Here is a 27520-nt window from a genome sequence, read left to right on the forward strand (position 1 = left end):
CAGCTCTCCCAGTCACCCTCAGCTCCCCCAGTTTGCCCCATACACCCCCAGCTCTCCCAGTCACCCCCAGCTCCCCCAGTTTGCCCCGTACACCCCAGCTCTCCCAGTCACCCCCAGCTCCCCCAGTTTGCCCCGTACACCCCCCAGCTCTCCCAGTCACCCCCAGCTCCCCCAGTTTGCCCCGTACACCCCCAGCTCTCCCAGTCACCCCCAGCTCCCCCAGTTTGCCCCATACACCCCCAGCTCTCCCAGTCACCCCCAGCTCCCCCAGTTTGCCCCGTACACCCCCAGCTCTCCCAGTCACCCCCAGCTCTCCCAGTTTGCCCCGTACACCCCCAGCTCTCCCAGTCACCCCCAGCTGCCCCAGTTTCCCCCAGTGACCCCTCAGCTATACCCGTATTACTACTACACCCCACATCTGTACCTGTACTACTACAGCCCACATCTGTACCTGTACTACTAATCCCCCTCATCTGTATTACTAATACCCCCCATATCTATACCTGTACTACCTCACCCCTCATCTTTACCTGTACTACTACACCCCTTATTCACTATACCTCCACTACTACACCCTACCTAGATGGAGGCACCAGTGGTATGGTGGTATAAGTAACTATGTGGTGAAGGAGTGGTGATAATATTTGTTACTTATATAATGGTAATAGATGATGTGGCTATGGGGTCATAGAGCTCAGTCAACTCCAACTGTCCCCAGTCCCCCTTCAGTCAACCCCAGTTTGCCCCATACACCCCCAGCTCTCCCAGTCACCCTCAGCTCCCCCAGTTTGCCCCATACACCCCCAGCTCTCCCAGTCACCCCCAGCTCCCCCAGTTTGCCCCATACACCCCCAGCTCTCCCAGTCACCCCCAGCTCCCCCAGTTTGCCCCGTACACCCCCAGCTCTCCCAGTCACCCCCAGCTCCCCCAGTTTGCCCCATACACCCCCAGCTCTCCCAGTCACCCCCAGCTCCCCCAGTTTGCCCCATACACCCCCAGCTCTCCCAGTCACCCCCAGCTCCCCCAGTTTGCCCCGTACACCCCAGCTCTCCCAGTCACCCCCAGCTCCCCCAGTTTGCCCCGTACACCCCCAGCTCTCCCAGTCACCCCCAGCTCCCCCAGTTTGCCCCGTACACCCCCAGCTCTCCCAGTCACCCCCAGCTCCCCCAGTTTGCCCCATACACCCCCAGCTCTCCCAGTCACCCCCAGCTCCCCCAGTTTGCCCCGTACACCCCCAGCTCTCCCAGTCACCCCCAGCTCCCCCAGTTTGCCCCGTACACCCCCAGCTCTCCCAGTCACCCCCAGCTGCCCCAGTTTCCCCCAGTGACCCCTCAGCTATACCCGTATTACTACTACACCCCACATCTGTACCTGTACTACTACAGCCCACATCTGTACCTGTACTACATTCCCCCTCATCTGTATTACTAACACCCCCCATATCTATACCTGTACTACCACACCCCTCATCTTTACCTGTACTACTACACCCCTTATTCACTATACCTCCACTACTACACCCTACCTAGATGGAGGCACCAGTGGTATGGTGGTATAAGTAACTATGTGGTGAAGGAGTGGTGATATTTGTTACTTATATAATGGTAATAGATGATGTGGCTATGGGGTCATAGAGCGCAGTTATGGGCGTGGCTATGTCCCTCTTTCCCCCCAGCAAAAGTTGGGGGGTATGCATATATACAGGAGTACATAGAGAAGACATATATACAGAAGTATATAGATGATACATATATACAGGAGTACATAGAGGATACATCATATATCCTCTATGTACTCCTGTATATATGCATCCTCTATGTACTGCTGTATATATGTCTCCTCTGTACTGCTGTATATATGTCTCCTCTATGTACTGCTGTATATATGTCTCCTCTATGTACTCCTGTATATATGCATCCTCTATGTACTGCTGTGTAGGTCTCCTCCTGTGTGTGTGTATATATATATATATATATATATATATATATATATATATATATATAGTTACACTGATCCAAATTTTCCTGCATTGCATATTCCCTCGTATATATATATATATATATATATATATATATATATATAATGTATATACGCACACACAGGAGGAGACCTACACAGCAGTACATAGAGGATACATATATACAGGAGTAGACATACACAGCAGTACATAGAGGGGACATATATACAGGAGGAGACATATACAGGAGTACATAGAGGATACATATAAGTATGTGTGTTTGTTGTTTTGTTTATTATTATTTTTACTAATGGGGGGTGCACACACGAGGGGGGTGTTCTAAAAAGAGGAATGCCTATACCCACAGGACCACAGCAGTAAAAAAAAAAAATACAGAAACCCCAGCTTTCCCAGCATCTTGTATTTGTAGTCAGTATAATGGAGGTCACCCAGCTTTTCCACCATCTTATACTCAGTATGATGGAGGTCACCCAGCTTTTCCACCATCTTATACTCAGTATGATGGAGGTCACCCAGCTTTCCCAGCATCTTATAGTCAGTAGGATGGAGGTCACCCAGCTTTCTCACCATCTTATACTCAGTATGATGGAGATCACCCAGCTTTTCCACCATCTTATACTGCGTATGATGGAGGTCACCCAGCTTTCCCAGCATCTTATAGTCAGTAGGATGGAGGTCACCCAGCTTTCTCACCATCCTATACTCAGTATGATGGAGGTCACCCAGCTTTCCCAGCATCTTATAGTCAGTAGGATGGAGGTCACCCAGCTTTCTCACCATCCTATACTCAGTATGATGGAGGTCACCCAGCGTTCCCAGCATCTTATAGTCAGTATGATGGAGGTCACCCAGCTTTCCCAGCATCATATACTCAGTAGGATGGAGGTCACCCAGCTCTCCAGCATCTTATACTCAGTATGATAGAGGTCACCCAGCATTCCTAGCATCTGTCTATGGGTACGTTCAGTGTCATCGCTGAGCCGCCCCATAGACTTATACAGGAAAGTGACTTCTGATCCCTTCACAGGGCACAGTAGGATATTTGGTCACAAATGACGAAGATGTTATAGGTAAGGGCCAGAGTGGTCCTTAAAGGATGGGCCGCCAGCCTGCTACTTATGGGCCAGTGCTGTGTGCTTGCCCCCCGGGCTAAAATTTGCCAGCCAGCCCCTGCACATCGGGAGGTCACATACACATCAGGAGGTCACCACTGTCCACATACACATCGGGAGGTCACGGCTGTCCACATACACATCGGGAGGTCACCGCTGTCCACATACACATCGGGAGGTCACCGCTGTCCACATACACATCGGGAGGTCACCGCTGTCCACATACACATCGGGAGGTCACCGCTGTCCACATACACATCGGGAGGTCACCGCTGTCCACATAGGGAGGTCACCACTGTCCACATACACATCGGGAGGTCACATACACATCAGGAGGTCACCGCTGTCCACATACACATCGGGAGGTCACCGCTGTTCACATACACATCGGGAGGTCACGGCTGTCCACATACACATCGGGAGGTCACGGCTGTCCACATACACATCGGGAGGTCACGGCTGTCCACATACACATCGGGAGGTCACGGCTGTCCACATACACATCGGGAGGTCACGGCTGTCCACATACACATCGGGAGGTCACCGCTGTCCACATACACATCGGGAAGTCACGGCTGTCCACATACACATAGGGAGGTCACCACTGGTGCATATGCCTTGTCTAGGTTTACTATAAGTTACGGATCTCCTCGTTGTGTGTCTGTCTTTGGCTCATTGGTTCCATTGGTTTCCAGGCAATAATTTAAGTGTCCATGAGGTTGAGGGGGGATGGGCTCAGTGCTTAGTAGTGAGCACCGTGAAGCTCGGCCGTCAGCTGAAGGATCTCTTTCTCGTTGGCATAAAGGGGAATCTTGTGGTCCAGGATCTGCCAGCGGAGTGACACCTCGAAGTCTGATTCCTTCACATTCTACAACAATATAAATAACATGAGTGGAGACAATGAGAAGAGCAGAGTGGTCATGACAGCAATACTCTCTTCCTTAAAGGGTTCTGGGCCAGGTTCTGTGGAGTCAGAATGAACACTGCCAAGGACATGTGACAAGGTTATCATCCAAGCCTAAAGGCATCATGGGAAGGAATCTGATCACCAAAGGACCAATACTGATACAGATACTGACAAAGAGGGGCACTGTGGGCCCAGAATAATCCAGATTGCCCCCCCAGGTACCAAAGACTCTCCTTTGGGTCATGAAAGGTTAATGAGATCCCATACACATTCAGACTGATGACTGCATAATGATCCAGCAGCCTAGCCTCGCCATACGCATGACTGTTTAGTGTGACCTTTCCTTTTTTTTTTTTTTTTTGGGGGGGGGGGGGGGGATGGGGGGACTGACAGCCAAATTGCTCTGGTGCTGGCTTATCCTTTCCAGAACCAAGGGGTCAGGCTGCATTGGGGTAATTGCCCCTGGTCAGTACATGGCAGGAAGATGGCTGCATGGGGGTTATTGCCCCTGGTCAGTACAGGGCAGGGTGGGCTGCATCAGGGTTATTGCCCCTGGTCAGTACAGGGCTATTCAGAGGTCTATCGTAATGGGTCTAAAGGGTTACTGCCCGCCAGCATCCTTTGACCAGGGACAACAACCCCCCCCCCCCCCATCAGTGATCAAGAAGGTGCAGGCATTTGAAACGCCTCCCGTGTCCCCCTGTGGCGGGCGGCAGCATGATGGGCCTGTCTTTTATACTGAATTTTCCAGAAATCTTGAATTTTACCAGATTTCTTGATCATCTATTCTTCGCAATAACCCCAGTACAGACATCAGCCAATGAGTAACCTTTCTTCTGGAGAGATCTCTGGCTCGCCATCTATCTATTGTGAGACATGGGGTGATGCATGGTCTGAAGGGAAGGCTCTCGGTGGTGTGAGGGCAGCTGTGCGTCTCCCACCCTTCCAATTGGCTGAAGGATTTCAGACATGGATGACTGTACTGAAGAGCATCGACGACATTACTCTGTGAGGAATCGAGCGCCGTTACTCTGTGGCGGGGCACTGTTACTCTGTGGGGAATCGGGCACCATTACTCTGCGGGGAATCGGGCGCTGTTATTCTGCGGGTAATCTGACGCAGTTACTCTGTGCGGTATGGGGGCCGTTACTCTCCCCATGTCTCGACGTCAGTGAACTAACCAGACCTTCCTCAGGGAAAAAACAACCAAGCCAAGGAACGTCTCCGGGGGAATCTGCCGCAGTTACTCTGCGGGGGAATCGGGCGCTGTTACCCTGCGGGGGAATGGGGCGCCGTTACCCTGCGGGGGAATCGGGCGCCGTTACCCTGCGGGGGAATCGGGCGCCGTTACCCTGCGGGGGAATCGGGCGCCGTTACCCTGCGGGGGGCACAGTTACTCTGTGGGAAATCGAGCGCCGTTACTCTGTTGGGGGCACAGTTACTGTGCGGGGAATCGGGCACCGTTACTCTGTGGAGAATCGGGCACCGTTACTGAGGGGGGGTCACGGTTACTCTGTGGGGGGGCACCGTTACTGTGTGGGGAATCGGGCGCCGTTACTCTGTGGGGGGCACAGTTACTGTGCGTGGAATCGGGCACTGTTACTCTGTGGGGAATCGGGCGCCATTACTCTGTGGGGGCAAAAGGACTCTGGTTGACCTCAGGGAGATCAACCAGAACACCGCAGAGAAACCATCACGTGTCTCCACGTCAGTGAACTAGCCAGACCTTGGGGAATCGGGCGCCGTTACTCTGCGGGGAATCGGGCGCCGTTACTCTGTGGGGAATCGGGCGCCGTTACTCTGCGGGGAATCGGGCGCCGTTACTCTGCGGGGAATCGGGCGCAGTTACTCTGCGGGGAATCGGGCGCCGTTATTCTGCGGGGAATCGGGCGCCGTTATTCTGTGGGGAATCGGGCGCCGTTACTCTGTGGGGAATCGGGCGCCGTTACTCTGTGGGGAATCGAGCGCCGTTACTCTGTGGGGAATCGGGCGCCGTTACTCTGTGGGGAATCGGGCGCCGTTACTCTGTGGCGGGGCACTGTTACTCTGTGGGGAATCAGGCACCATTACTCTGCGGGGAATCGGGCGCTGTTATTCTGTGGGGAATCGGGCGCCGTTACTCTGTGGGGAATCGAGCGCCGTTACTCTGTGGGGAATCGAGCGCCGTTACTCTGTGGGGAATCGGGCGCCGTTACTCTGTGGGGAATCGGGCGCCGTTACTCTGTGGGGAATCGGGCGCCGTTACTCTGTGGGGAATCGGGCGCCGTTACTCTGTGGGGAATCGGGCGCCGTTACTCTGTGGCGGGGCACTGTTACTCTGTGGGGAATCAGGCACCATTACTCTGCGGGGAATCGGGCGCTGTTATTCTGCGGGTAATCTGACGCAGTTACTCTGTGCGGTATGGGGGCCGTTACTCTCCCCATGTCTCGACGTCAGTGAACTAACCAGACCTTCCTCAGGGAAAAAACAACCAAGCAAAGGAACGTCTCCAATCAAGGAAACCACCCAAGCAAGGTATCCATGCACAGACAGCTGTTTGTTTTTTTTCCCCCTTATCAGTGTGGAGTAGGTTTCTGGCTGTGGGGGGGCACCGTTACTTTGCGTCGAATCGGACGCCGTACTCTGTGGATAGGCACAGTTACTCTGCGGGGGGGGGGACCCTTACTCTGCGGGGAATCGGGAGCCCTTACTCTGCGGGGAATCGGGCGCCCTTACTCTGCGGGGAATCGGGCGCCCTTACTCTGCGGGGAATCGGGCGCCCTTACTCTGCGGGGAATCGGGTGCCCTTACTCTGCGGGGAATCGGGTAAGAGCGCCCGATTCCCCGCAGACAGGAACCGTTACTCTTCTCGGAATTTGGCGCTGTTACTGTGGGTGGGGCACAGTTGCCCTGTGGGGAATCGGGCGCCGTTACTCTGTGGGGGGGCACCGTTACTGTGCGGGGAATCGGGCACTGTTACTCGGTGGGGAATTGGGCACAGTCTGTGTGGGGCACCGATACTTTATGTTGAATCGGGCACCGTTACTCTGTGAGAGGGCACCGTTACTTTGCGGGGAATCAGGCTTCGTTACTCTGTGGGGAATCCGACGCCGTTACTCTGTTGGTGGGGGGGGGGCACCGTTACTCTGTGGGGAATTGGACGCCGTTACTCTGTGGGGGGGGGGCACAGTTACTGTGCAGGGAATCGGGGGCCGTTACTCTGTGGGGAATCGGGCGCCGTTAACCTTGGGGGGGGGGGGGGGGCTGTTACTCTGTGGGGAATCCGACGCAGTTACTCTGTGGGGAATCGGGCGCCGTTACTCTGTGGGGGGGCACCATTACTGTGCGGGGAATTGGCCACCGTTACTCTGTGGGGAATTGGACGCCGTTACTCTATGGGGGGGGGGGGCCCAGTTACTCTGTGGGGAATCCGACGCCGTTACTCTGTGGGGGGCACCATTACTGTGCGGGGAATCGGCCACCGTTACTCTGTGGGGGGGCACCATTACTGTGCAGGGAATCGGGGGCCGTTACTCTGTGGGGAATCGGGCGCCTTTAACCTTGGGGGGGGGGGGGGGCGCTGTTACTCTGTTGGGAATCGGCGCCGTTAACCTTGGGGGGGGGGGGGCGCTGTTACTCTGTGGGGAATCCGACGCAGTTACTCTGCGGGGAATCGGGTGCCCTTACTCTGCGGGGAATCGGGTAAGAGCGCCCGATTCCCCGCAGACAGGAACCGTTACTCTTCTCGGAATTTGGCGCTGTTACTGTGGGTGGGGCACAGTTGCCCTGTGGGGAATCGGGCGCCGTTACTCTGTGGGGGGGGCACCGTTACTGTGCGGGGAATCGGGCACTGTTACTCGGTGGGGAATTGGGCACAGTCTGTGTGGGGCACCGATACTTTATGTTGAATCGGGCACCGTTACTCTGTGAGAGGGCACCGTTACTTTGCGGGGAATCAGGCTTCGTTACTCTGTGGGGAATCCGACGCCGTTACTCTGTGGGTGGGGGGGGGGCACCGTTACTCTGTGGGGAATTGGACGCCGTTACTCTGTGGGGGGGGCACAGTTACTGTGCAGGGAATCGGGGGCGCTGTTACTCTGTGGGGAATCCGACGCAGTTACTCTGTGGGGAATCGGGCGCCGTTACTCTGTGGGGGGGCACCATTACTGTGCGGGGAATTGGCCACCGTTACTCTGTGGGGAATTGGACGCCGTTACTCTATGGGGGGGGGGGGGCCCTGTTACTCTGTGGGGAATCCGACGCCGTTACTCTGTGGGGGGCACCATTACTGTGGCGGGGAATCGGCCACCGTTACTCTGTGGGGGGGCACCATTACTGTGCAGGGAATCGGGGGCCTTTACTCTGTGGGGAATCGGGCGCCTTTAACCTTGGGGGGGGGGGGGCGCTGTTACTCTGTTGGGAATCGGCGCCGTTAACCTTGGGGGGGGGGGGCGCTGTTACTCTGTGGGGAATCCGACGCAGTTACTCTGTGGGGAATCGGGTGCCGTTACTCTGTGGGGAATTGGACGCCGTTACTCTATGGGGGGGGGCCCTCTTACTCTGTGGGGAATCCGACACCGTTACTCTGTGGGGGGCACCATTACTGTGCGGGGAATCGGCCACCGTTACTCTGTGGGGGGGCACCGTTACTGTGCAGGGAATCGGGGGCCGTTAACCTTGGGGGGGGGGGGCGCTGTTACTCTGTGGGGAATCGGCGCCTTTAACCTTGGGGGGGGGGGGGGCGCTGTTACTCTGTGGGGAATCGGGCACCGTTACTCTGTGGGGAATCGGGCGCCGTTACTCTGTGGGGAATCGGGCGCCGTTACTCTGTGGGGAATCGGGCGCCGTTACTCTGTGGGGAATCGGGCGCCGTTACTCTGTGGGGAATCGGGCGCCGTTACTCTGTGGGGAATCGGGCGCCGTTACTCTGTGGGGAATCGGGCGCCGTTACTCTGTGGGGAATCGGGCGCCGTTACTCTGTGGGGAATCGGGCACCGTTACTCTGTGGGGAATCGGGCACCGTTACTCTGTGGGGAATCGGGCACCGTTACTCTGTGGGGAATCGGGCGCCGTTACTCTGTGGGGAATCGGGCACCGTTACTCTGTGGGGAATCGGGCACCGTTACTCTGTGGGGAATCCTTCACTGCTGTCCCTAAAATTTGCTAAGTTTCACCCCATTTTCTGGGTCACAAGGTGCACATGGAGTCTGTCGACAGAAAGCAAATCTCATTCCCATTGACTTGATGGACCCACAGAATGAGCCATGATACCATGTCATACCATGCCAAGCCTCCATCTTGAGATACAGCGGCAGAGGTCATGTGTTGACACTCATTACATGGATGTCTTCACTGGCCAACCATCCAATGTCTGTGCCAGATGGACTTCAACTACTCAAACCTTTGAATCTCAAGAAGACTTTCATGTTTGAGGCAGTGAGATGAGATAGGTTTCAGCTCCATGCTCAGCCACAGACATGTATGGTACAACCAGATTAACCTAAAACCTGAAAGGCCCCTGATGGATGGCTCACAGCCATCAGTGACACAAAGGCTAGGGGCACCAGTGGGCCCGGCCCCCGGCTCCGGTGACCAGTGGGCCCGGCCCCCCGCTCTGGTGACCGGTGGGCCTGGCCCCCCGCTCTGGTGACCATCACATGTTCTGCAGTAACGAGTTTCCAGAAATATTGGCGCCTCATACGTCACAACATCACGGTGTTCTGCGATTACCTGAAGAAATCGATCATTGGATTCTTTAGTATCCAGGTGAATATTGATGGCCAGGGTCTCGATCCAGGCATTATCCGTGTTTCGTGGATCGTCAAGGTACCCATGAAAAACCTGAGGTGAATCAACACAACGTTAAGCATGGGAAGTATCTGATGTGTCCCACAAAGAGAACCCCTGGCACCATGGTAATACCCACCTCTGTGCCAGCACCAAGCAACGCAAGGAACTCGCTCAGGTAGCCTCGCTTCAGAAGAGTCTGGAACTTGAGTGGAACCTGCTCCCCGGGATCCAGAGTCCCCTGTCATATAAAATATGGTGAGATGGAAGGACGGCAAAGACCCGGCACTCACCTAGTAGATCTGCTTATTTATTCAGTGCAGTATATGCACCAATACAGCAAGGAATCATGGCTAACACAGTAACAATATATATGTATACAAGGGCTGCACGGACATCACTAATAAAATATAAATACAAACAAACTAAGGGAACACTTAAACAACACACTATAACTCCAAGTAAATGAGACTTCTGTGACATCAGACAGCCGCACTGACTGACACTCACTGACTGACACTCCCTGTCACCTGCAGCACTGACTGACACTCCCTGTCACCTGCAGTCAGCGAGACCCCCTCAATAACGGAGGGTCCTGCAGGTGGGGAGCACACATCACCTCTCACTACCTAGGCTTTCTGGCTGTAACGCCTGGAGTAGTGGATCCACTGGACCGTCACCAGCGATGGCACTAACCTCACCAGGGAGCGGAGTCTAAGGGGCCGCTGGTTTTCACCAGAGCCCGCCGCAAGGCAGGATGGACTTGCTGCGGCAGGCGACCCCCAGGTCGCTACCCCTGGCTTGGTTGCTAGCGACGGCAGACGAGACGTGGCAGGAGCAGTAGGCAGGAGATGGTGCTGGCAGAGGTCTGTAGGCGTAACCGCAGGAGTCAGGCTGAACACAGGAGCAATGGAGTGACAGGGGAGCAGGAACCAGGAACAAGGACTAGGGACCAGGTAGCGGATAGGAATCAGGAACAACAGGGAGCTGGGCCAAACGCTATGGGAAGCATGTAGAGGCTCCAACACCTGTAGTGGGGCAGGGCTGGAACTTATAGGGGAGTGATTGACATGTGGACCAATTAGGAGCGCACTGCCCCTTTAAACCTGAGACAGCCGGCGCGCGCGCGCCCAAGGAGGCGGGGACGCGTGCGCCGGCCGGCACAGTGAGAGACAGAAGCGGAGGAGAGGTGAGGCGCCCCCAGGGGCCGAACTAGCAGCAGCGCCGGGTCCCTGCACAAGGACCCCGGCGGCTGCATGGGGCAGGAGGAGGTCGCGGCGGCGGGCCGGAACACGGGACGCCGCCGCGGCCGTGACACTGGCTGATGTTTTGGTCACTTCTGAATGTTGTTGGTGCTTTCACACTCGTGGTAGCATGAGAGGGGCTCTACAACCCACACAGGTGGCTCAGGTAGTGCAGCTCATCCAGGGTGGCACATCAATGCGAGCTGTGGCAAGAAGGTTTGCTGTGTCTGTCAGCGTAGTGTCCAGAGGCTGCAGGCTACCAGGAGAAAGGCCAGTACACCAGGAGACATGGAGGAGGCCGTAGTTTCCAGAGGCTGGAGGCTACCAGGAGACAGGCCAGTACACCAGGAGACGTGGAGGAGGCCATAGTGTCCACAGGCTGGAGGCGCTACCAGGAGAAAGGCCAGTACACCAGGAGACATGGAGGAGGCCGTAGTTTCCAGAGGCTGGAGGCTACCAGGAGACAGGCCAGTACACCAGGAGACATGGAGGAGGCCTTAGTGTCCAGAGGCTGGAGGCTACCAGGAGACAGGCCAGTACACCAGGAGACATGGAGGAGGCTGTAGTGTCCACAGGCTGGAGGCGCTACCAGGAGAAAGGCCAGTACACCAGGAGACGTGGAGGAGGCGGCAGTGTCCAGAGGCTGGAGGCTACCAGGAGACAGGCCAGTACACCAGGAGACGTGGAGGAGGCCATAGTGTCCAGAGGCTGGAGGCTACCAGGAGACAAGCCAGTACACCAGGAGACGTGGAGGAGGCCATAGTGTCCAGAGGCTGGAGGTGCTACCAGGAGACAGGCCAGTACACCAGGAGACATAGAGGAGGCAACAACCCAGCAGCAGGACCGCTACCTCCGCCTCTGTGTAAGGAGGACCAGGAGGAGCACTGCCAGAGCCCTGCACAACGTCCTCCAGCAGCCACAAATGAACATGTGTCTGCACAAACGGTTAGACACCAACTCCATGAGGCCCCCTTCACACGTCCGGAAAATCTGTCCGGATTTCCTATCAGGAAATCCGGACGGATTTCCGGACTCATAGACTAACATTAGACACGGACACCCTTCCGGATTTTTCCGGAAGGGTGTCCGTTCCGGAAAATAGGACCGGATTTTTTAGATCCTGTCCTATTTTCGTCCGGAAATCCGGCATGGACGCCCCCATAGAAGTCTATGGGAGCGCCGGAATCACGGGCATTTTCCTGATGTATATCAGGAAAGTGCCCGCGATTCCGGACTGGTAGAGAGCCAGCCCCGGCCGCCGTCCGATCACCCGCACACCCCCATCCCCCCCGCACCGCACACGCTGCCCGGCACTACAGATCCCCCCGCCGCCGCCGCCGCCTAACCCCCAGTACCTCCGCCGCCCCCGTGCCCCCGCCCCCGCCGCATCTGACCCTCTCCCCCCCCCCCCCCCCCCCCCCCCCCGGAACTCACCACCGGGCCGCCCACCGGATGCTCCGCACCTCCGACCGCCGCCGCTGCCCGGACCTCAGCACTGCACTCTGACCCGGACCCCAACCTCGCGGCCCCGACAGAGCAGGATCCGGGACAGGTGAGATTACCCCTTAGGACTACTACTCCCACCATGCTCTGCTGGCAGGCCATGATGGGAGTTGTAGTTCTGCAGCCTGTGGCCATCCAGGTTGCAGAAGTACAACTCCCATCATGGCTCTGCTGGCAGGCCATGATGGGAGTTGTAGTTCTGCAGTCTGTGGCCATCCAGGTTGCAGAAGTACAACTCCCATCATGGCTCTGCTGGTAGGCCATGATGGGAGTTGTAGTTCTGCAGCCTGTGGCCATCCAGGTACACGGGTACCTGTGATTTATGTTGGCATACTAGACAATATTATCTCATCAGGAAATCCTGAAGGTTTTTCCTGATGGTTTCCTGATGGTAAAAACGGATTACTGTCAGGAAATCCTGATACTATCCTGATGACATTTAAGGTCTCCTGATCAGGATTTCCTGACAGTAAAAACTGACACGGACGTGTGAAGGGGGCCTGAGGACGGTATGAGGGCCCGACGTCCACAGTTGGGGGATGTGCTCACAGCCCAACACAGTACAGGACGCTTGGCATTTACCAAAGAACACCCGGATTGGCAGACTCACCACTGGCGCCCCCTGTGCTCCTCACAGATGAGAGCAGGACCACCCTGAGCACATGTGACAGATGCCGTGGAGAGCGATCTGCTGCCTGCAACGTCCTTCAGCATGAGCGGTCTGGCAGGGGGTCAGTAATGGGGTGGGGGGGCATCTCTTTGGGGGGTCCGCACAGCCCTCCATGTGCTGCCAGAGGTAGCCTGACTGCCATTAGGTATCGAGACCCTCAGAGCCCTTGTGAGACCATATGCTGGTGCGGTTGGGGTTCCTCCTAATGCAGGACAATGCTAGACCTGCTGGCGGGAGTGTGTTAGCAGTTCCTACAAGATGAAGGCAGTAAAGCTTTGGACTGGCCGCTCGTTCCCCAGACCTGAATCCCATTGAGCACATCGGGGACATCATGTCTCCTCCATCCACCAACGTCACGTTGCAGCACAGACTGTCCAGGAGTTGGCGGCTGCTTTCGTCCAGGTCTGGGAGAAGATCCCTCAGGAGACCATCAGCCACCTCATCAGGAGCATGTCCGGGCCTTGTAGGGAGGTCATACAGACACCTCATCAGGAGCATGCCCAGGCCTTGTAGGAAGGTCATACACCTCATCAGGAGCATGCCCGGGCCTTGTAGGGAGGTCATACAGACACCTCATCAGGAGCATGCCCGGGCCTTGTAGGGAGGTCATACAGACACCTCATCAGGAGCATGCCCGGGCCTTGTAGGGAGGTCATACACCTCATCAGGAGCATGCCCGGGCCTTGTAGGGAGGTCATACAGACACCTCATCAGGAGCATGCCCGGGCCTTGTAGGGAGATCATACACCTCATCAGGAGCATGCCCGGGCCTTGTAGGGAGGTCATACAGACACCTCATCAGGAGCATGCCCAGGCCTTGTAGGGAGGTCATACACCTCATCAGGAGCATGCCCGGGCCTTGTAGGGAGGTCATACAGACACCTCATCAGGAGCATGCCCGGGCCTTGTAGGGAGGTCATACACCTCATCAGGAGCATGCCCGGGCCTTGTAGGGAGGTCATACACCTCATCAGGAGCATGCCCGGGCCTTGTAGGGAGGTCATACACCTCATCAGGAGCATGCCCGGGTCTTGTAGGGAGGTCATACAGACACCTCATCAGGAGCATGCCCGGGCCTTGTAGGGAGGTCATACAGACACCTCATCAGGAGCATGCCCGGGCCTTGTAGGGAGGTCATACAGACGCCTCATCAGGAGCATGCCCGGGCCTTGTAGGGAGATCATACAGCCACCTCATCAGGAGCATGCCCGGGCCTTGTAGGGAGGTCAGACACCTCATCAGGAGCATGCCCGGGCCTTGTAGGGAGGTCATACACCTCATCAGGAGCATGCCCGGGCCTTGTAGGGAGGTCATACAGCCACCTCATCAGGAGCATGCCCGGGCCTTGTAGGGAGGTCAGACACCTCATCAGGAGCATGCCCGGGCCTTGTAGGGAGATCATACACCTCATCAGGAGCATGCCCGGGCCTTGTAGGGAGGTCACACAGACACCTCATCAGGAGCATGCCCGGGCCTTGTCGGGAGGTCATACAGACACCTCATCAGGAACATGCCCGGGCCTTGTAGGGAGGTCAGACACCTCATCAGGAGCATGCCCGGGCCTTGTAGGGAGGTCAGACACCTCATCAGGAGCATGCCCGGGCCTTGTAGGGAGGTAATACACCTCATCAGGAGCATGCCCGGGCCTTATAGGGAGGTCATACACCTCATCAGGAGCATGCCCGGGCCTTGTAGGGTGGTCATACAGACACCTCATCAGGAGCATGCCCAGGCCTTGTGGGGAGGTCATACACCTCATCAGGAGCATGCCCGGGCCTTGTAGGGAGGTCATACAGGCACCTCATCAGGAGCATGCCCGGGCCTTGTAGGGAGGTCATACAGACACCTCATCAGGAGCATGCCCGGGCCTTGTGGGGAGGTCATACACCTCATCAGGAGCATGCCCAGGCCTTGTGGGGAGGTCATACAGGCACCTCATCAGGAGCATGCCCGGGCCTTGTAGGGAGGTCATACAGACACCTCATCAGGAGCATGCCCAGGTCTTGTAGGAAAGTCATACACCTCATCAGGAGCATGCCCGGGCCTTGTAGGGAGGTCATACAGACACCTCATCAGGAGCATGCCCGGGCCATGTAGGGAGGTCATACAGACACCTCATCAGGAGCATGCCCGGGCCTTGTAGGGAGGTCATACAGACACCTCATCAGGAGCATGCCCGGGCCTTGTAGGGAGGTCATACACCTCATCAGGAGCATGCCCGGGCCTTATAGGGAGGTCATACACCTCATCAGGAGCATGCCCGGGCCTTGTAGGGAGGTCATACAGACACCTCATCAGGAGCATGCCGAGGTCATACAGCCACGTGGAGGGGTATATATACCAGTCACATCCAGGAGGGGTATATATATCAGTCACATCTAGGAGGGGTATATATATATATATATATGAGTCACATCTAGGAGGGGTATATATATATATATATATCAGTCACATTTAGGAGCGGTATATATATATACCAGTCACATCTAGGAGGGGTATATATATATCAGTCACATATAGGAGGGGTATATACACTCAGAGGCCACTTTATTAGGTACACCATGCTAGTAACGGGTTGGACCCCCTTTTGCCTTCAGAACTGCCCCAATTCTTGGTGGCATAGATACAACAAGGTGCTGGAAGCTTCCTCAGAGATTTTGGTCCATAGTGACATGATGACATCACACAGTTGCCGCAGATTTGTCGGCTGCACATCCATGATGCCAATCTCCCGTTCCACCACATCCCAAAGATGCTCTATTGGATTGAGATCTGGTGACTGTGGAGGCCATTGGAGTACAGTGACCTCATTGTCATGTTCAAGAAACCAGTCTGAGATGATTCTAGCTTTATGACATGGCGCATTATCCTGCTGAAAGTCGCCATCAGATGTTGGGTCCATTGTGGTCATAAAGGGATGGACATGGTCAGCAACAATACTCAGGTAGGCTGGGGCGTTGCAACCATGCTCAATTGGTACCAAGGGGCCCAAAGAGTGCCAAGAAAATATTCCCCACACCATGACACCACCACCACCAGCCTGAACCGTTGATACAAGGCAGGATGGATCCATGCTTTCATGTTGTTGACGCCAAATTCTGACCCTACCATCCGAATGTCGCAGCAGAAATCGAGACTCATCAGAACAGGCAACGTTTTTCCAATCTTCTACTGTCCAATTTGGATGAGCTTGTGCAAATTGTAGCCTCAGTTTCCTGTTCTTAGCTGAGCGGAGTGGCACCCGGTGTGGTCTTCTGCTGCTGTAGCCCATCTGCCTCAGAGTTGGACGTACTGTGCGCTCAGAGATGCTCTTCTCCTACCTTGGCTGTAACGGTTGGCTATTGGAGTCACTGTTGCCTTTCTATCAGCTGGAACCAGTCTGCCCATTCTCCTCTGACCTCTGGCATCAACAAGGCATTTCCGCCCAGAGAACTGCCGCTCACTGGATGGTTTTTCTTTTTCGGACCATTCTCTGTAAACCCTAGAGATGGTTGTGCGTGAAAATCCCAGTAGATCAGCAGTTTCTGAAATACTCAGACCAGCCCTTCTGGCACCAACAACCATGCCACGTTCAAAGGCCTCACATCACCGTTCTTCCCCATACTGATGCTCGGTTTGAACTGCAGGAGATTGTCTTGACCAAGTCTACATGCCTAAATGCACTGAGTTGCCGCCATGTGATTGGCTGATTAGAAATTAAGTGGTAACGTGCAGTTGGACAGGTGTACCTAATAAAGTGGCCGGTGAGTGTATATATACAGCCTTTGCTAAGCGATTATGTAGCTGTGATGCCGGCTCAGTAAGGAGTTTGGCGCTGGTTTACATTTTATTGATCAGGCCGCCATATTGATCGGGCCCTCAGCCGATGCAGAGGGTTATTGACCCAAAAAGGTCCTTGCTGCATTGATGTGTATACTGGTGCCGGGTCTTGTCTACACGGACAGAGTATGGTTACCCAGAATGCTTTGTATTACCCAGAATGCTTTGTACCCAGAGAAGAATAACCTGCTGGATGTCCCCGCTTACCCCGGGCAGTGCCCACATCTCATTACGCCGCAGCTTCACAACCAGGACCTCCAGCATTCTCCGGGACAGCCGCATGCTAGGAGCCCCCGCCTTGTTAGTGCTCCACCTGGAGAGGAAGGATGGAGACGGATTACAGGACCCCCCTCACCTGGGGGATTACAGGACGACCCCCCCCTCACCTGGGGGATTACAGGACGAGCTCCCCCTCACCTGGGGGATTACAGGACGAGCCCCCCCTCACCTGGGGGATTACAGGACGAGCCCCCCCTCACCTGGGGGATTACAGGACGAGCCCCCCCTCACCTGGGGGATTACAGGACGAGCCCCCCCTCACCTGGGGGATTACAGGACGAGCCCCCCCCTCACCTGGGGGATTACAGGACGAGCCCCCCCTCACCTGGGGGATTACAGGACGAGCCCCCCCTCACCTGGGGGATTACAGGACGAGCCCCCCCTCACCTGGGGGATTACAGGACGAGCCCCCCCTCACCTGGGGATTACAGGACGAGCCCCCCCTCACCTGGGGGATTACAGGACGAGCCCCCCCTCACCTGGGGGATTACAGGACGAGCCCCCCCTCACCTGGGGGATTACAGGACGAGCCCCCCCTCACCTGGGGGATTACAGGATCAGCAGCTATAATATCTACCATTTATACCGTATATTCACCATAACTCACCTGGTCAGGACTGGATGAAGAGAATGGTTCGGTCCAAACCAACGCAGGCTCCCAATTCCTCTCAGTCCGGTTCTTCCCATTGGGTTCCTGAGCGATTTACAAAAGAATTACACAGTGTGGCGCCACTCGGAGGCAGAGAACACGTCTTAATAAAGCCCCGTCACACGACTACAGCCCCCGTCACACGACCACAGCCCCCGTCACACGACTACAGCCCCTGTCACACGACTACGACTAAAGGGCTCAAAATCAACAGCTTATAGTGGGATCTAAAGAAACGGGATTCATCGCAGCTACACGATAGCGTCCACAGTGTGGGTGTCACTGTATCTATACACCCTAACCAGACCCCTCCCCCCATCAGTGTGGGTGTCACTGTATCTATACAGCCTAACCAGCCCCCTCCCCCCATCAGTGTGGGTGTCACTGTATCTATACACCCTAACCAGCCCCTCCCCCATCAGTGTGGGTGTCACTGTATCTATACACCCTAACAGCCCCCCCCCCCCCCCATCAGTGTGGGTGTCACTGTATCTATACACCCTAACCAGACCCCTTCCCCCCATCAGTGTGGGTGTCACTGTATCTATACACCCTAACCAGCCCCCCTCCCCCCCCCATCAGTGTGGCTGTCACTGTATCTATACAGCCTAACCAGCCCCCTCCCCCATCAGTGTGGGTGTCACTGTATCTATACACCCTAACCAGACCCCTCCCCCATCAGTGTGGGTGTCACTGTATCTATACACCCTAACCAGCCCCCCTCCCCCCCATCAGTGTGGGTGTCACTGTATCTATACACCCTAACCAGCCCCTCCCCCCATCAGTGTGGGTGTCACTGTATCTATACACCCTAACCAGCCCCCTCCCCCATCAGTGTGGGTGTCACTATCTATACACCCTAACCAGACCCCTCCCCATCAGTGTGGGTGTCACTGTATCTATACACCCTAACCAGACCCCCCCCCCCCATCAGTGTGGGTGTCACTGTATCTATACACCCTAACCAGACCCCCTCCCCCATCAGTGTGGGTGTCACTGTATCTATACACCCTAACCAGACCCCCTCCCCCATCAGTGTGGGTGTCACTGTATCTATACACCCTAACCAGCCCCCTCCCCCCATCAATGTGGGTGTCACTATATCTATACACCCTAACCAGACCCCCTCCCCCATCAGTGTGGGTGTCACTGTATCTATACACCCTAACCAGCCCCCCCCCCCCCATCAGTGTGGGTGTCACTGTATCTATACACCCTAACCAGACCCCTCCCCCATCAGTGTGGGTGTCACTGTATCTATACACCCTAACCAGCCCCCTCCCCCCCCCATCAGTGTGGGTGTCACTGTATCTATACACCCTAACCAGCCCCCTCCCCCATCAATGTGGGTGTCACTGTATCTATACAGCCTAACCAGACCCCTCCCCCCCCATCAGTGTGGGTGTCACTGTATCTATACACCCTAACCAGCCCCCTCCCCCATCAGTGTGGGTGTCACTGTATCTATACACCCTAACCAGACCCCTCCCCCCCCCCCCCCCATCAGTGTGGGTGTCACTATCTATACACCCTAACCAGACCCCTCCCCCATCAGTGTGGGTGTCACTATCTATACACCCTAACCAGCCCCCTCCCCCCCATCAGTGTGGGTGTCACTGTATCTATACACCATAACCAGACCCCTCCCCCCATCAGTGTGGGTGTCACTGTATCTATACAGCCTAACCAGCCCCCTCCCCCCCCATCAGTGTGGGTGTCACTGTATCTATACACCCTAACCAGACCCCTCCCCCCATCAGTGTATCTATACACCCTAACCAGACCCCTCCCCCATCAGTGTGCGTGTCACTGTATCTATACACCCTAACCAGACCCCTCCCCCCCCCCCCCCCATCAGTGTGGGTGTCACTATCTATACACCCTAACCAGACCCCTCCCCCATCAGTGTGGGTGTCACTATCTATACACCCTAACCAGCCCCCTCCCCCATCAGTGTGGGTGTCACTGTATCTATACACCATAACCAGACCCCTCCCCCATCAGTGTGGGTGTCACTGTATCTATACACCCTAACCAGCCCCCTCCCCCATCAGTGTGGGTGTCACTGTATCTATACACCCTAACCAGACCCCTCCCCCATCAGTGTGGGTGTCACTGTATCTATACACCCTAACCAGACCCCTCCCCCCCCCCATCAGTGTGGGTGTCACTGTATCTATACAGCCTAACCAGCCCCCTCCCCCCATCAGTGTGGGTGTCACTGTATCTATACACCCCAAACCAGACCCCTCCCCCCATCAGTGTGGGTGTCACTGTATCTATACACCCCAACCAGGACCCCTCCCCCCATCAGTGTGGGTGTCACTGTATCTATACAGCCTAACCAGCCCCCTCCCCCCCCATCAGTGTGGGTGTCACTGTATCTATACACCCCAACCAGACCCCTCCCCCATCAGTGTGGGTGTCACTGTATCTATACACCCTAAACCAGACCCCTCCCCCCCATCAGTGTGGGTGTCACTGTATCTATACACCCCAACCAGACCCCTCCCCCCATCAGTGTGGGTGTCACTGTATCTATACACCCCAACCAGACCCCTCCCCCCATCAGTGTGGGTGTCACTGTATCTATACAGCCTAACCAGCCCCCTCCCCCCATCAGTGTGGGTGTCACTGTATCTATACACCCCAACCAGACCCCTCCCCCCATCAGTGTGGGTGTCACTGTATCTATACACCCCAACCAGACCCCTCCCCCCATCAGTGTGGGTGTCACTGTATCTATACAGCCTAACCAGCCCCCTCCCCCCCCATCAGTGTGGGTGTCACTGTATCTTTACACCCTAACCAGACCCCTCCCCCCATCAGTGTGGGTGTCACTGTATCTATACACCCTAACCAGACCCCTCCCCCCATCAGTGTGGGTGTCACTGTATCTATACACCATAACCAGACCCCCCCCTCCCTCCCCCATCAGTGTGGGTGTCCACTGTATCTATACAGCCTAACCAGCCCCCTCCCCCCCATCAGTGTGGGTGTCACTGTATCTATACACCCTAACCAGACCCCTCCCCCCATCATTGTGGGTGTCACTGTATCTATACACCATAACCAGACCCCCCCCCTCCCTCCCCCCCATCAGTGTGGGTGTCACTGTATTATACACCCTAACCAGACCCCCTCCCTCCCCCCCATCAGTGCTGGGTGTACACTGTATCTATTACACCCTAACCAGACCCCCTCCCCCCCCTGCCCATCCCAGTGTGGGTGTTCCACTGTATCTATACACCCAACCACGAACCCCTCCCCCCATCAGTGTGGGTGTCACTGTATCTTAACACCCTAACCAGACCCCTCCCCATTCAGGTGGGGTTGTCCACTGTATCTATACACCACTAACCAGACCCCTCCCCCCCCATCAGTCGTGGTGTTCAACCCTGTATCTTTACACCCTACCAGACCCCTCCCCCCATCAGTGTGGGTCTGTCACTGTATCTATTACACCGCTAACCAGTACCCCTCCCCCCATCAGTAGTGTGTGTCACTGCTATCTATACACCATAACCAGACCCCCCCCCCCCCCCTCCCCTCCCCCATTCAGTGTGGGTGTCACTGTATCTATACAGCCTAACCAGCCCCCTCCCCCCCATCAGTGTGGGTTTCACTTTATCTATACACCCTAACCAGACCCCTCCCCCCATCAGTGTGGGTTGTCACTGTATCTATACACCATAACCAGACCCCCCCCCTCCCTCCCCCATCAGTGTGGGTGTCACTGTATCTATACACCCTAACCAGACCCCCCCTCCCTCCCCCATCAGTGTGGGTGTCACTGTATCTATACACCCTAACCAGACCCCTCCCCCCGCCATCAGTGTGGGTGTCACTGTATCTATACACCCCAACCAGCCCCCTCCCCCCATCAGTGTGGGTGTCACTGTATCTATACAGCCTAACCAGACCCCTCCCCCATCAGTGTGGGTGTCACTGTATCTATACACCCTAACCAGCCCCCCCCCATCAGTGTGGGTGTCACTGTATCTATACACCCTAACCAGCCCCCCCCCCCATCAGTGTGGGTGTCACTGTATCTATACAGCCTAACCAGCCCCCTCCCCCATCAGTGTGGGTGTCACTGTATCTATACAGCCCTAACCAGACCCCCCCCCTCCCCTCCCCCCATCAGTGTGGGTGTCACTGTATCTATAACGACCCTAACCAGCCCCCTCCCCCCATCAGTGTGGGTGTCACTATCTATACACCATAACCAGCCCCCCTCCCCCATCAGTGTGGGTGTCACTGTATCTATACACCCTAACCAGCCCCCTCCCCCATCAGTGTGGGTGTCACTGTATCTATACACCCTAACCAGACTCCTCCCCCATCAGTGTGGGTGTCACTGTATCTATACACCCTAACCAGCCCCCTCCCCCCATCAGTGTGGGTGTCACTGTATCTATACAGCCTAACCAGACCCCTCCCCCATCAGTGTGGGTGTCACTGTATCTATACACCCTAACCAGCCCCCCTCCCCATCAGTGTGGGTGTCACTGTATCTATACACCCTAACCAGACCCCTCCCCCCATCAGTGTGGGTGTCACTGTATCTATACACCCTAACCAGACCCCCCCCCTCCCTCCTCCATCAGTGTGGGTGTCACTGTATCTATACACCCTAACCAGACCCCTCCCCCCCCCATCAGTGTGGGTGTCACTGTATCTATACACCCTAACCAGCCCCCTCCTCCATCAGTGTGGGTGTCACTGTATCTATACACCCTAACCAGCCCCCTCCTCCATCAGTGTGGGTGTCACTGTATCTATACACCCTAACCAGCCCCCTCCCCCCATCAGTGTGGGTGTCACTGTATCTATACACCCTAACCAGCCCCCTCCCCCCCCATCAGTGTGGGTGTCACTGTATCTATACACCCTAACCAGCCCCCCCCCCCATCAGTGTGGGTGTCACTGTATCTATACACCCTAACCAGCCCCCTCCCCCCATCAATGTGGGTGTCACTGTATCTATACAGCCTAACCAGACCCTCCCCCATCAGTGTGGGTGTCACTGTATCTATACACCCTAACCAGACCCCTCCCCCCCCCCATCAGTGTGGGTGTCACTGTATCTATACAGCCTAACCAGACCCCTCCCCCCCATCAGTGTATCTATACACCCTAACCAGACCCCCCCCCCCCCCTCCCCCCCCCCATCAGTGTGGGTGTCACTGTATCTATACACCCTAACCAGACCCCTCCCCCCATCAGTGTGGGTGTCACTGTATCTATACACCCTAACCAGCCCCCTCCCCCCATCAGTGTGGGTGTCACTGTATCTATACACCCAACCAGACCCCTCCCCCCATCAGTGTGGGTGTCACGGTATCTATACACCCTAACCAGACCCCTCCCCCCATCAGTGTGGGTGTCACTGTATCTATACAGCCTAACCAGACCCCTCCCCCATCAGTGTGGGTGTCACTGTATCTATACACCCTAACCAGCCCCCCTTCCCCATCAGTGTGGGTGTCACTGTATCTATACACCCTAACCAGACCCCTCCCCCATCAGTGTGGGTGTCACTGTATCTATACAGCCTAACCAGCCCCCTCCCCCATCAGTGTGGGTGTCACTGTATCTATACACCCTAACCAGCCCCCTCCCCCCATCAGTGTGGGTGTCACTATCTATACACCATAACCAGCCCCCCTCCCCCATCAGTGTGGGTGTCACTGTATCTATACACCCTAACCAGCCCCCCTCCCCATCAGTGTGGGTGTCACTGTATCTATACACCCTAACCAGACCCCTCCCCCATCAGTGTGGGTGTCACTGTATCTATACACCATAACCAGACCCCCCCCTCCCCCATCAGTGTGGGTGTCACTGTATCTATACACCCTAACCAGACCCCTCCCCCATCAGTGTGGGTGTCACTATATCTATACACCCTAACCAGACGCCCCCCCCCATCAGTGTGGGTGTCACTGTATCTATACACCCTAACCAGCCCCCTCCCCATCAGTGTGGGTGTCACTGTATCTATACACCCTAACCAGACCCCTCCCCCCATCAGTGTATCTATACACCCTAACCAGACCCCCTCCCCCATCAGTGTGGGTGTCACTATCTATACAGCCTAACCAGCCCCCTCCTCCATCAGTGTGGGTGTCACTGTATCTATACACCCTAACCAGACCCCTCCCCCCCCCATCAGTGTGGGTGTCACTGTATCTATACACCCTAACCAGCCCCCTCCTCCATCAGTGTGGGTGTCACTGTATCTATACACCCTAACCAGACCCCTCCCCCCCCCATCAGTGTGGGTGTCACTGTATCTATACACCCTAACCAGCCCCCCCCCCCCCATCAGTGTGGGTGTCACTGTATCTATACACCCTAACCAGCCCCCCCCCCCCATCAGTGTGGCTGTCACTATCTATACAGCCTAACCAGCCCCCTCCCCCATCAGTGTGGGTGTCACTGTATCTATACACCCTATCCAGCCCCCTCCCCCCATCAGTGTGGGTGTCACTATATCTATACAGCCTAACCAGCCCCCCCCCCCCATCAGTGTGGGTGTCACTGTATCTATACAGCCTAACCAGCCCCCTCCCCATCAGTGTGGGTGTCACTGTATCTATACACCCTAACCAGCCCCCCCCCCATCAGTGTGGGTGTCACTGTATCTATACACCCTAACCAGCCCCCCCCCCATCAGTGTGGGTGTCACTGTATCTATACACCCTAACCAGCCCCCCCCTCCCCCCCCCCCATCAGTGTGGCTGTCACTGTATCTATACACCATAACCAGCCCCTCCCCATCAGTGTGGGTGTCACTGTATCTATACACCCTAACCAGCCCCCCCCCCCCCCCCATCAGTGTGGGTGTCACTGTATCTATACACCCTAACCAGCCCCCTCCCCCCCATCAGTGTGGGTGTCACTGTATCTATACACCCTAACCAGACCCCTCCCCCATCAGTGTGGATGTCACTGTATCTATACACCCTAACCAGACCCCTCCCCCATCAGTGTGGGTGTCACTGTATCTATACAGCCTAACCAGACCCCTCCCCCATTCAGTGTGGGTGTCACTGTATCTATACACCCTAACCAGCCCCCCCCCCCCCCATCAGTGTGGGTGTCACTGTATCTATACACCCTAACCAGCCCCCTCCCCCATCAGTGTGGGTGTCACTGTATCTATACAGCCTAACCAGACCCCTCCCCCCATCAGTGTGGGTGTCACTGTATCTATACACCCTAACCAGACCCCTCCCCCATCAGTGTGGGTGTCACTGTATCTATACACCCTAACCAGCCCCCTCCCCCCCCCATCAGTGTGGGTGTCACTGTATCTATACACCCTAACCAGCCCCCCCCCCATCAGTGTGGGTGTCACTGTATCTATACACCCTAACCAGACCCCCCCTCCCCCCATCAGTGTGGGTGTCACTGTATCTATACACCATAACCAGACCCCCCCCCCCCATCAGTGTGGGTGTCACTGTATCTATACACCCTAACCAGCCCCCTCCCCCATCAGTGTGGGTGTCACTGTATCTATACACCCTAACCAGACCCCCTCCCCCATCAGTGTGGGTGTCACTATCTATACACCCTAACCAGGACCCCCCTCCCCCCCCCATCAGTGTGGGTGTCACTGTATCTATACACCCTAACCAGACCCCTCCCCCATCAGTGTTGATGTCACTGTATCTATACACCCTAACCAGACCCCTCCCCCATCAGTGTGGGTGTCACTGTATCTATACAGCCTAACCAGACCCCTCCCCCATCAGTGTGGGTGTCACTGTATCTATACACCCTAACCAGACCCCTCCCCCATCAGTGTGGATGTCACTGTATCTATACACCCTAACCAGACCCCTCCCCCATCAGTGTGGGTGTCACTGTATCTATACACCCTAACCAGCCCCCTCCCCCATCAGTGTGGGTGTCACTGTATCTATACACCCTAACCAGCCCCCTCCCCCATCAGTGTGGGTGTCACTGTATCTATACACCCTAACCAGACCCCTCCCCCCATCAGTGTGGGTGTCACTGTATCTATACACCCTAACCAGACCCCTCCCCCATCAGTGTGGGTGTCACTGTATCTATACACCCTAACCAGCCCCCCTCCCCATCAGTGTGGGTGTCACTGTATCTATACACCCTAACCAGACCCCTCCCCCATCAGTGTGGGTGTCACTGTATCTATACACCCTAACCAGCCCCCTCCCCCCCCCCCCATCAGTGTGGGTGTCACTGTATCTATACAGCCTAACCAGACCCCTCCCCCCCCATCAGTGTATCTATACACCCTAACCAGACCCCCCCCCTCCCTCCCCCATCAGTGTGGGTGTCACTGTATCTATACACCCTAACCAGACCCCTCCCCCCCATCAGTGTATCTATACACCCTAACCAGACCCCCCCCTCCCTCCCCCATCAGTGTGGGTGTCACTGTATCTATACACCCTAACCAGACCCCTCCCCCCCCCCCCCCATCAGTGTGGGTGTCACTGTATCTATACAGCCTAACCAGCCCCCTCCCCCCATCAGTTGGGTGTCACTGTATCTATACACCCTAACCAGACCCCTCCCCCCCCCCCATCAGTGTGGGTGTCACTGTATCTATACAGCCTAACCAGCCCCCTCCCCCCATCAGTGTGGGTGTCACTGTATCTATACACCCCAACCAGACCCCTCCCCCCATCAGTGTGGGTGTCACTGTATCTATACACCCTAACCAGACCCCTCCCCCCATCAGTGTGGGTGTCACTGTATCTATACAGCCTAACCAGACCCCTCCCCCATCAGTGTGGGTGTCACTGTATCTATACAGCCTAACCAGCCCCCCTCCCCCATCAGTGTGGGTGTCACTGTATCTATACACCCTAACCAGCCCCCCTTCCCCATCAGTGTGGGTGTCACTGTATCTATACACCCTAACCAGACCCCTCCCCCATCAGTGTGGGTGTCACTGTATCTATACAGCCTAACCAGCCCCCTCCCCCATCAGTGTGGGTGTCACTGTATCTATACACCCTAACCAGCCCCCTCCCCCCATCAGTGTGGGTGTCACTGTATCTATACACCCTAACCAGCCCCCTCCCCCATCAGTGTGGGTGTCACTGTATCTATACACCCTAACCAGACGCCCCCCCCCCCCCCATCAGTGTGGGTGTCACTGTATCTATACACCCTAACCAGACCCCTCCCCCCATCAGTGTATCTATACACCCTAACCAGACCCCCTCCCCCATCAGTGTGGGTGTCACTATCTATACAGCCTAACCAGCCCCCTCCTCCATCAGTGTGGGTGTCACTGTATCTATACACCCTAACCAGACCCCTCCCCCCCCCATCAGTGTGGGTGTCACTGTATCTATACACCCTAACCAGCCCCCCCCCATCAGTGTGGGTGTCACTGTATCTATACACCCTAACCAGCCCCCTCCTCCATCAGTGTGGGTGTCACTGTATCTATACACCCAACCAGACCCCTCCCCCCCCATCAGTGTGGGTGTCACTGTATCTATACACCCTAACCAGCCCCCCCCCATCAGTGTGGGTGTCACTGTATCTATACACACTAACCAGCCCCCTCCCCCCCCATCAG

The 27520-nt window shown here is 55.9% G+C and overlaps 1 protein-coding gene across 1 annotated transcript in view; it reads right to left on the reverse strand.

Moving 5' to 3' along the window:
• Positions 1–3632: 3632 nt before the first annotated feature.
• The window catches only part of LOC138793342 (transient receptor potential cation channel subfamily M member 2-like), a 236701-nt gene continuing 212813 nt past the window's right edge, over positions 3633–27520 (reverse strand). Inside the window, exons 30-34 of the mRNA XM_069971872.1 lie at positions 17887–17973; positions 17208–17313; positions 9904–10005; positions 9708–9818; positions 3633–3958 (exon numbers count right to left, since the gene is read on the reverse strand). Of these exons, the coding sequence (XP_069827973.1) occupies positions 3833–3958; positions 9708–9818; positions 9904–10005; positions 17208–17313; positions 17887–17973 (532 nt within the window). The 3' untranslated portion in view covers positions 3633–3832. The remainder of the gene's footprint in view (positions 3959–9707; positions 9819–9903; positions 10006–17207; positions 17314–17886; positions 17974–27520) is intronic.

The sequence above is a fragment of the Dendropsophus ebraccatus genome, chromosome 5 (genome assembly GCF_027789765.1).
Source record: "Dendropsophus ebraccatus isolate aDenEbr1 chromosome 5, aDenEbr1.pat, whole genome shotgun sequence".
Taxonomy (NCBI): Eukaryota; Metazoa; Chordata; class Amphibia; order Anura; family Hylidae; genus Dendropsophus; species Dendropsophus ebraccatus.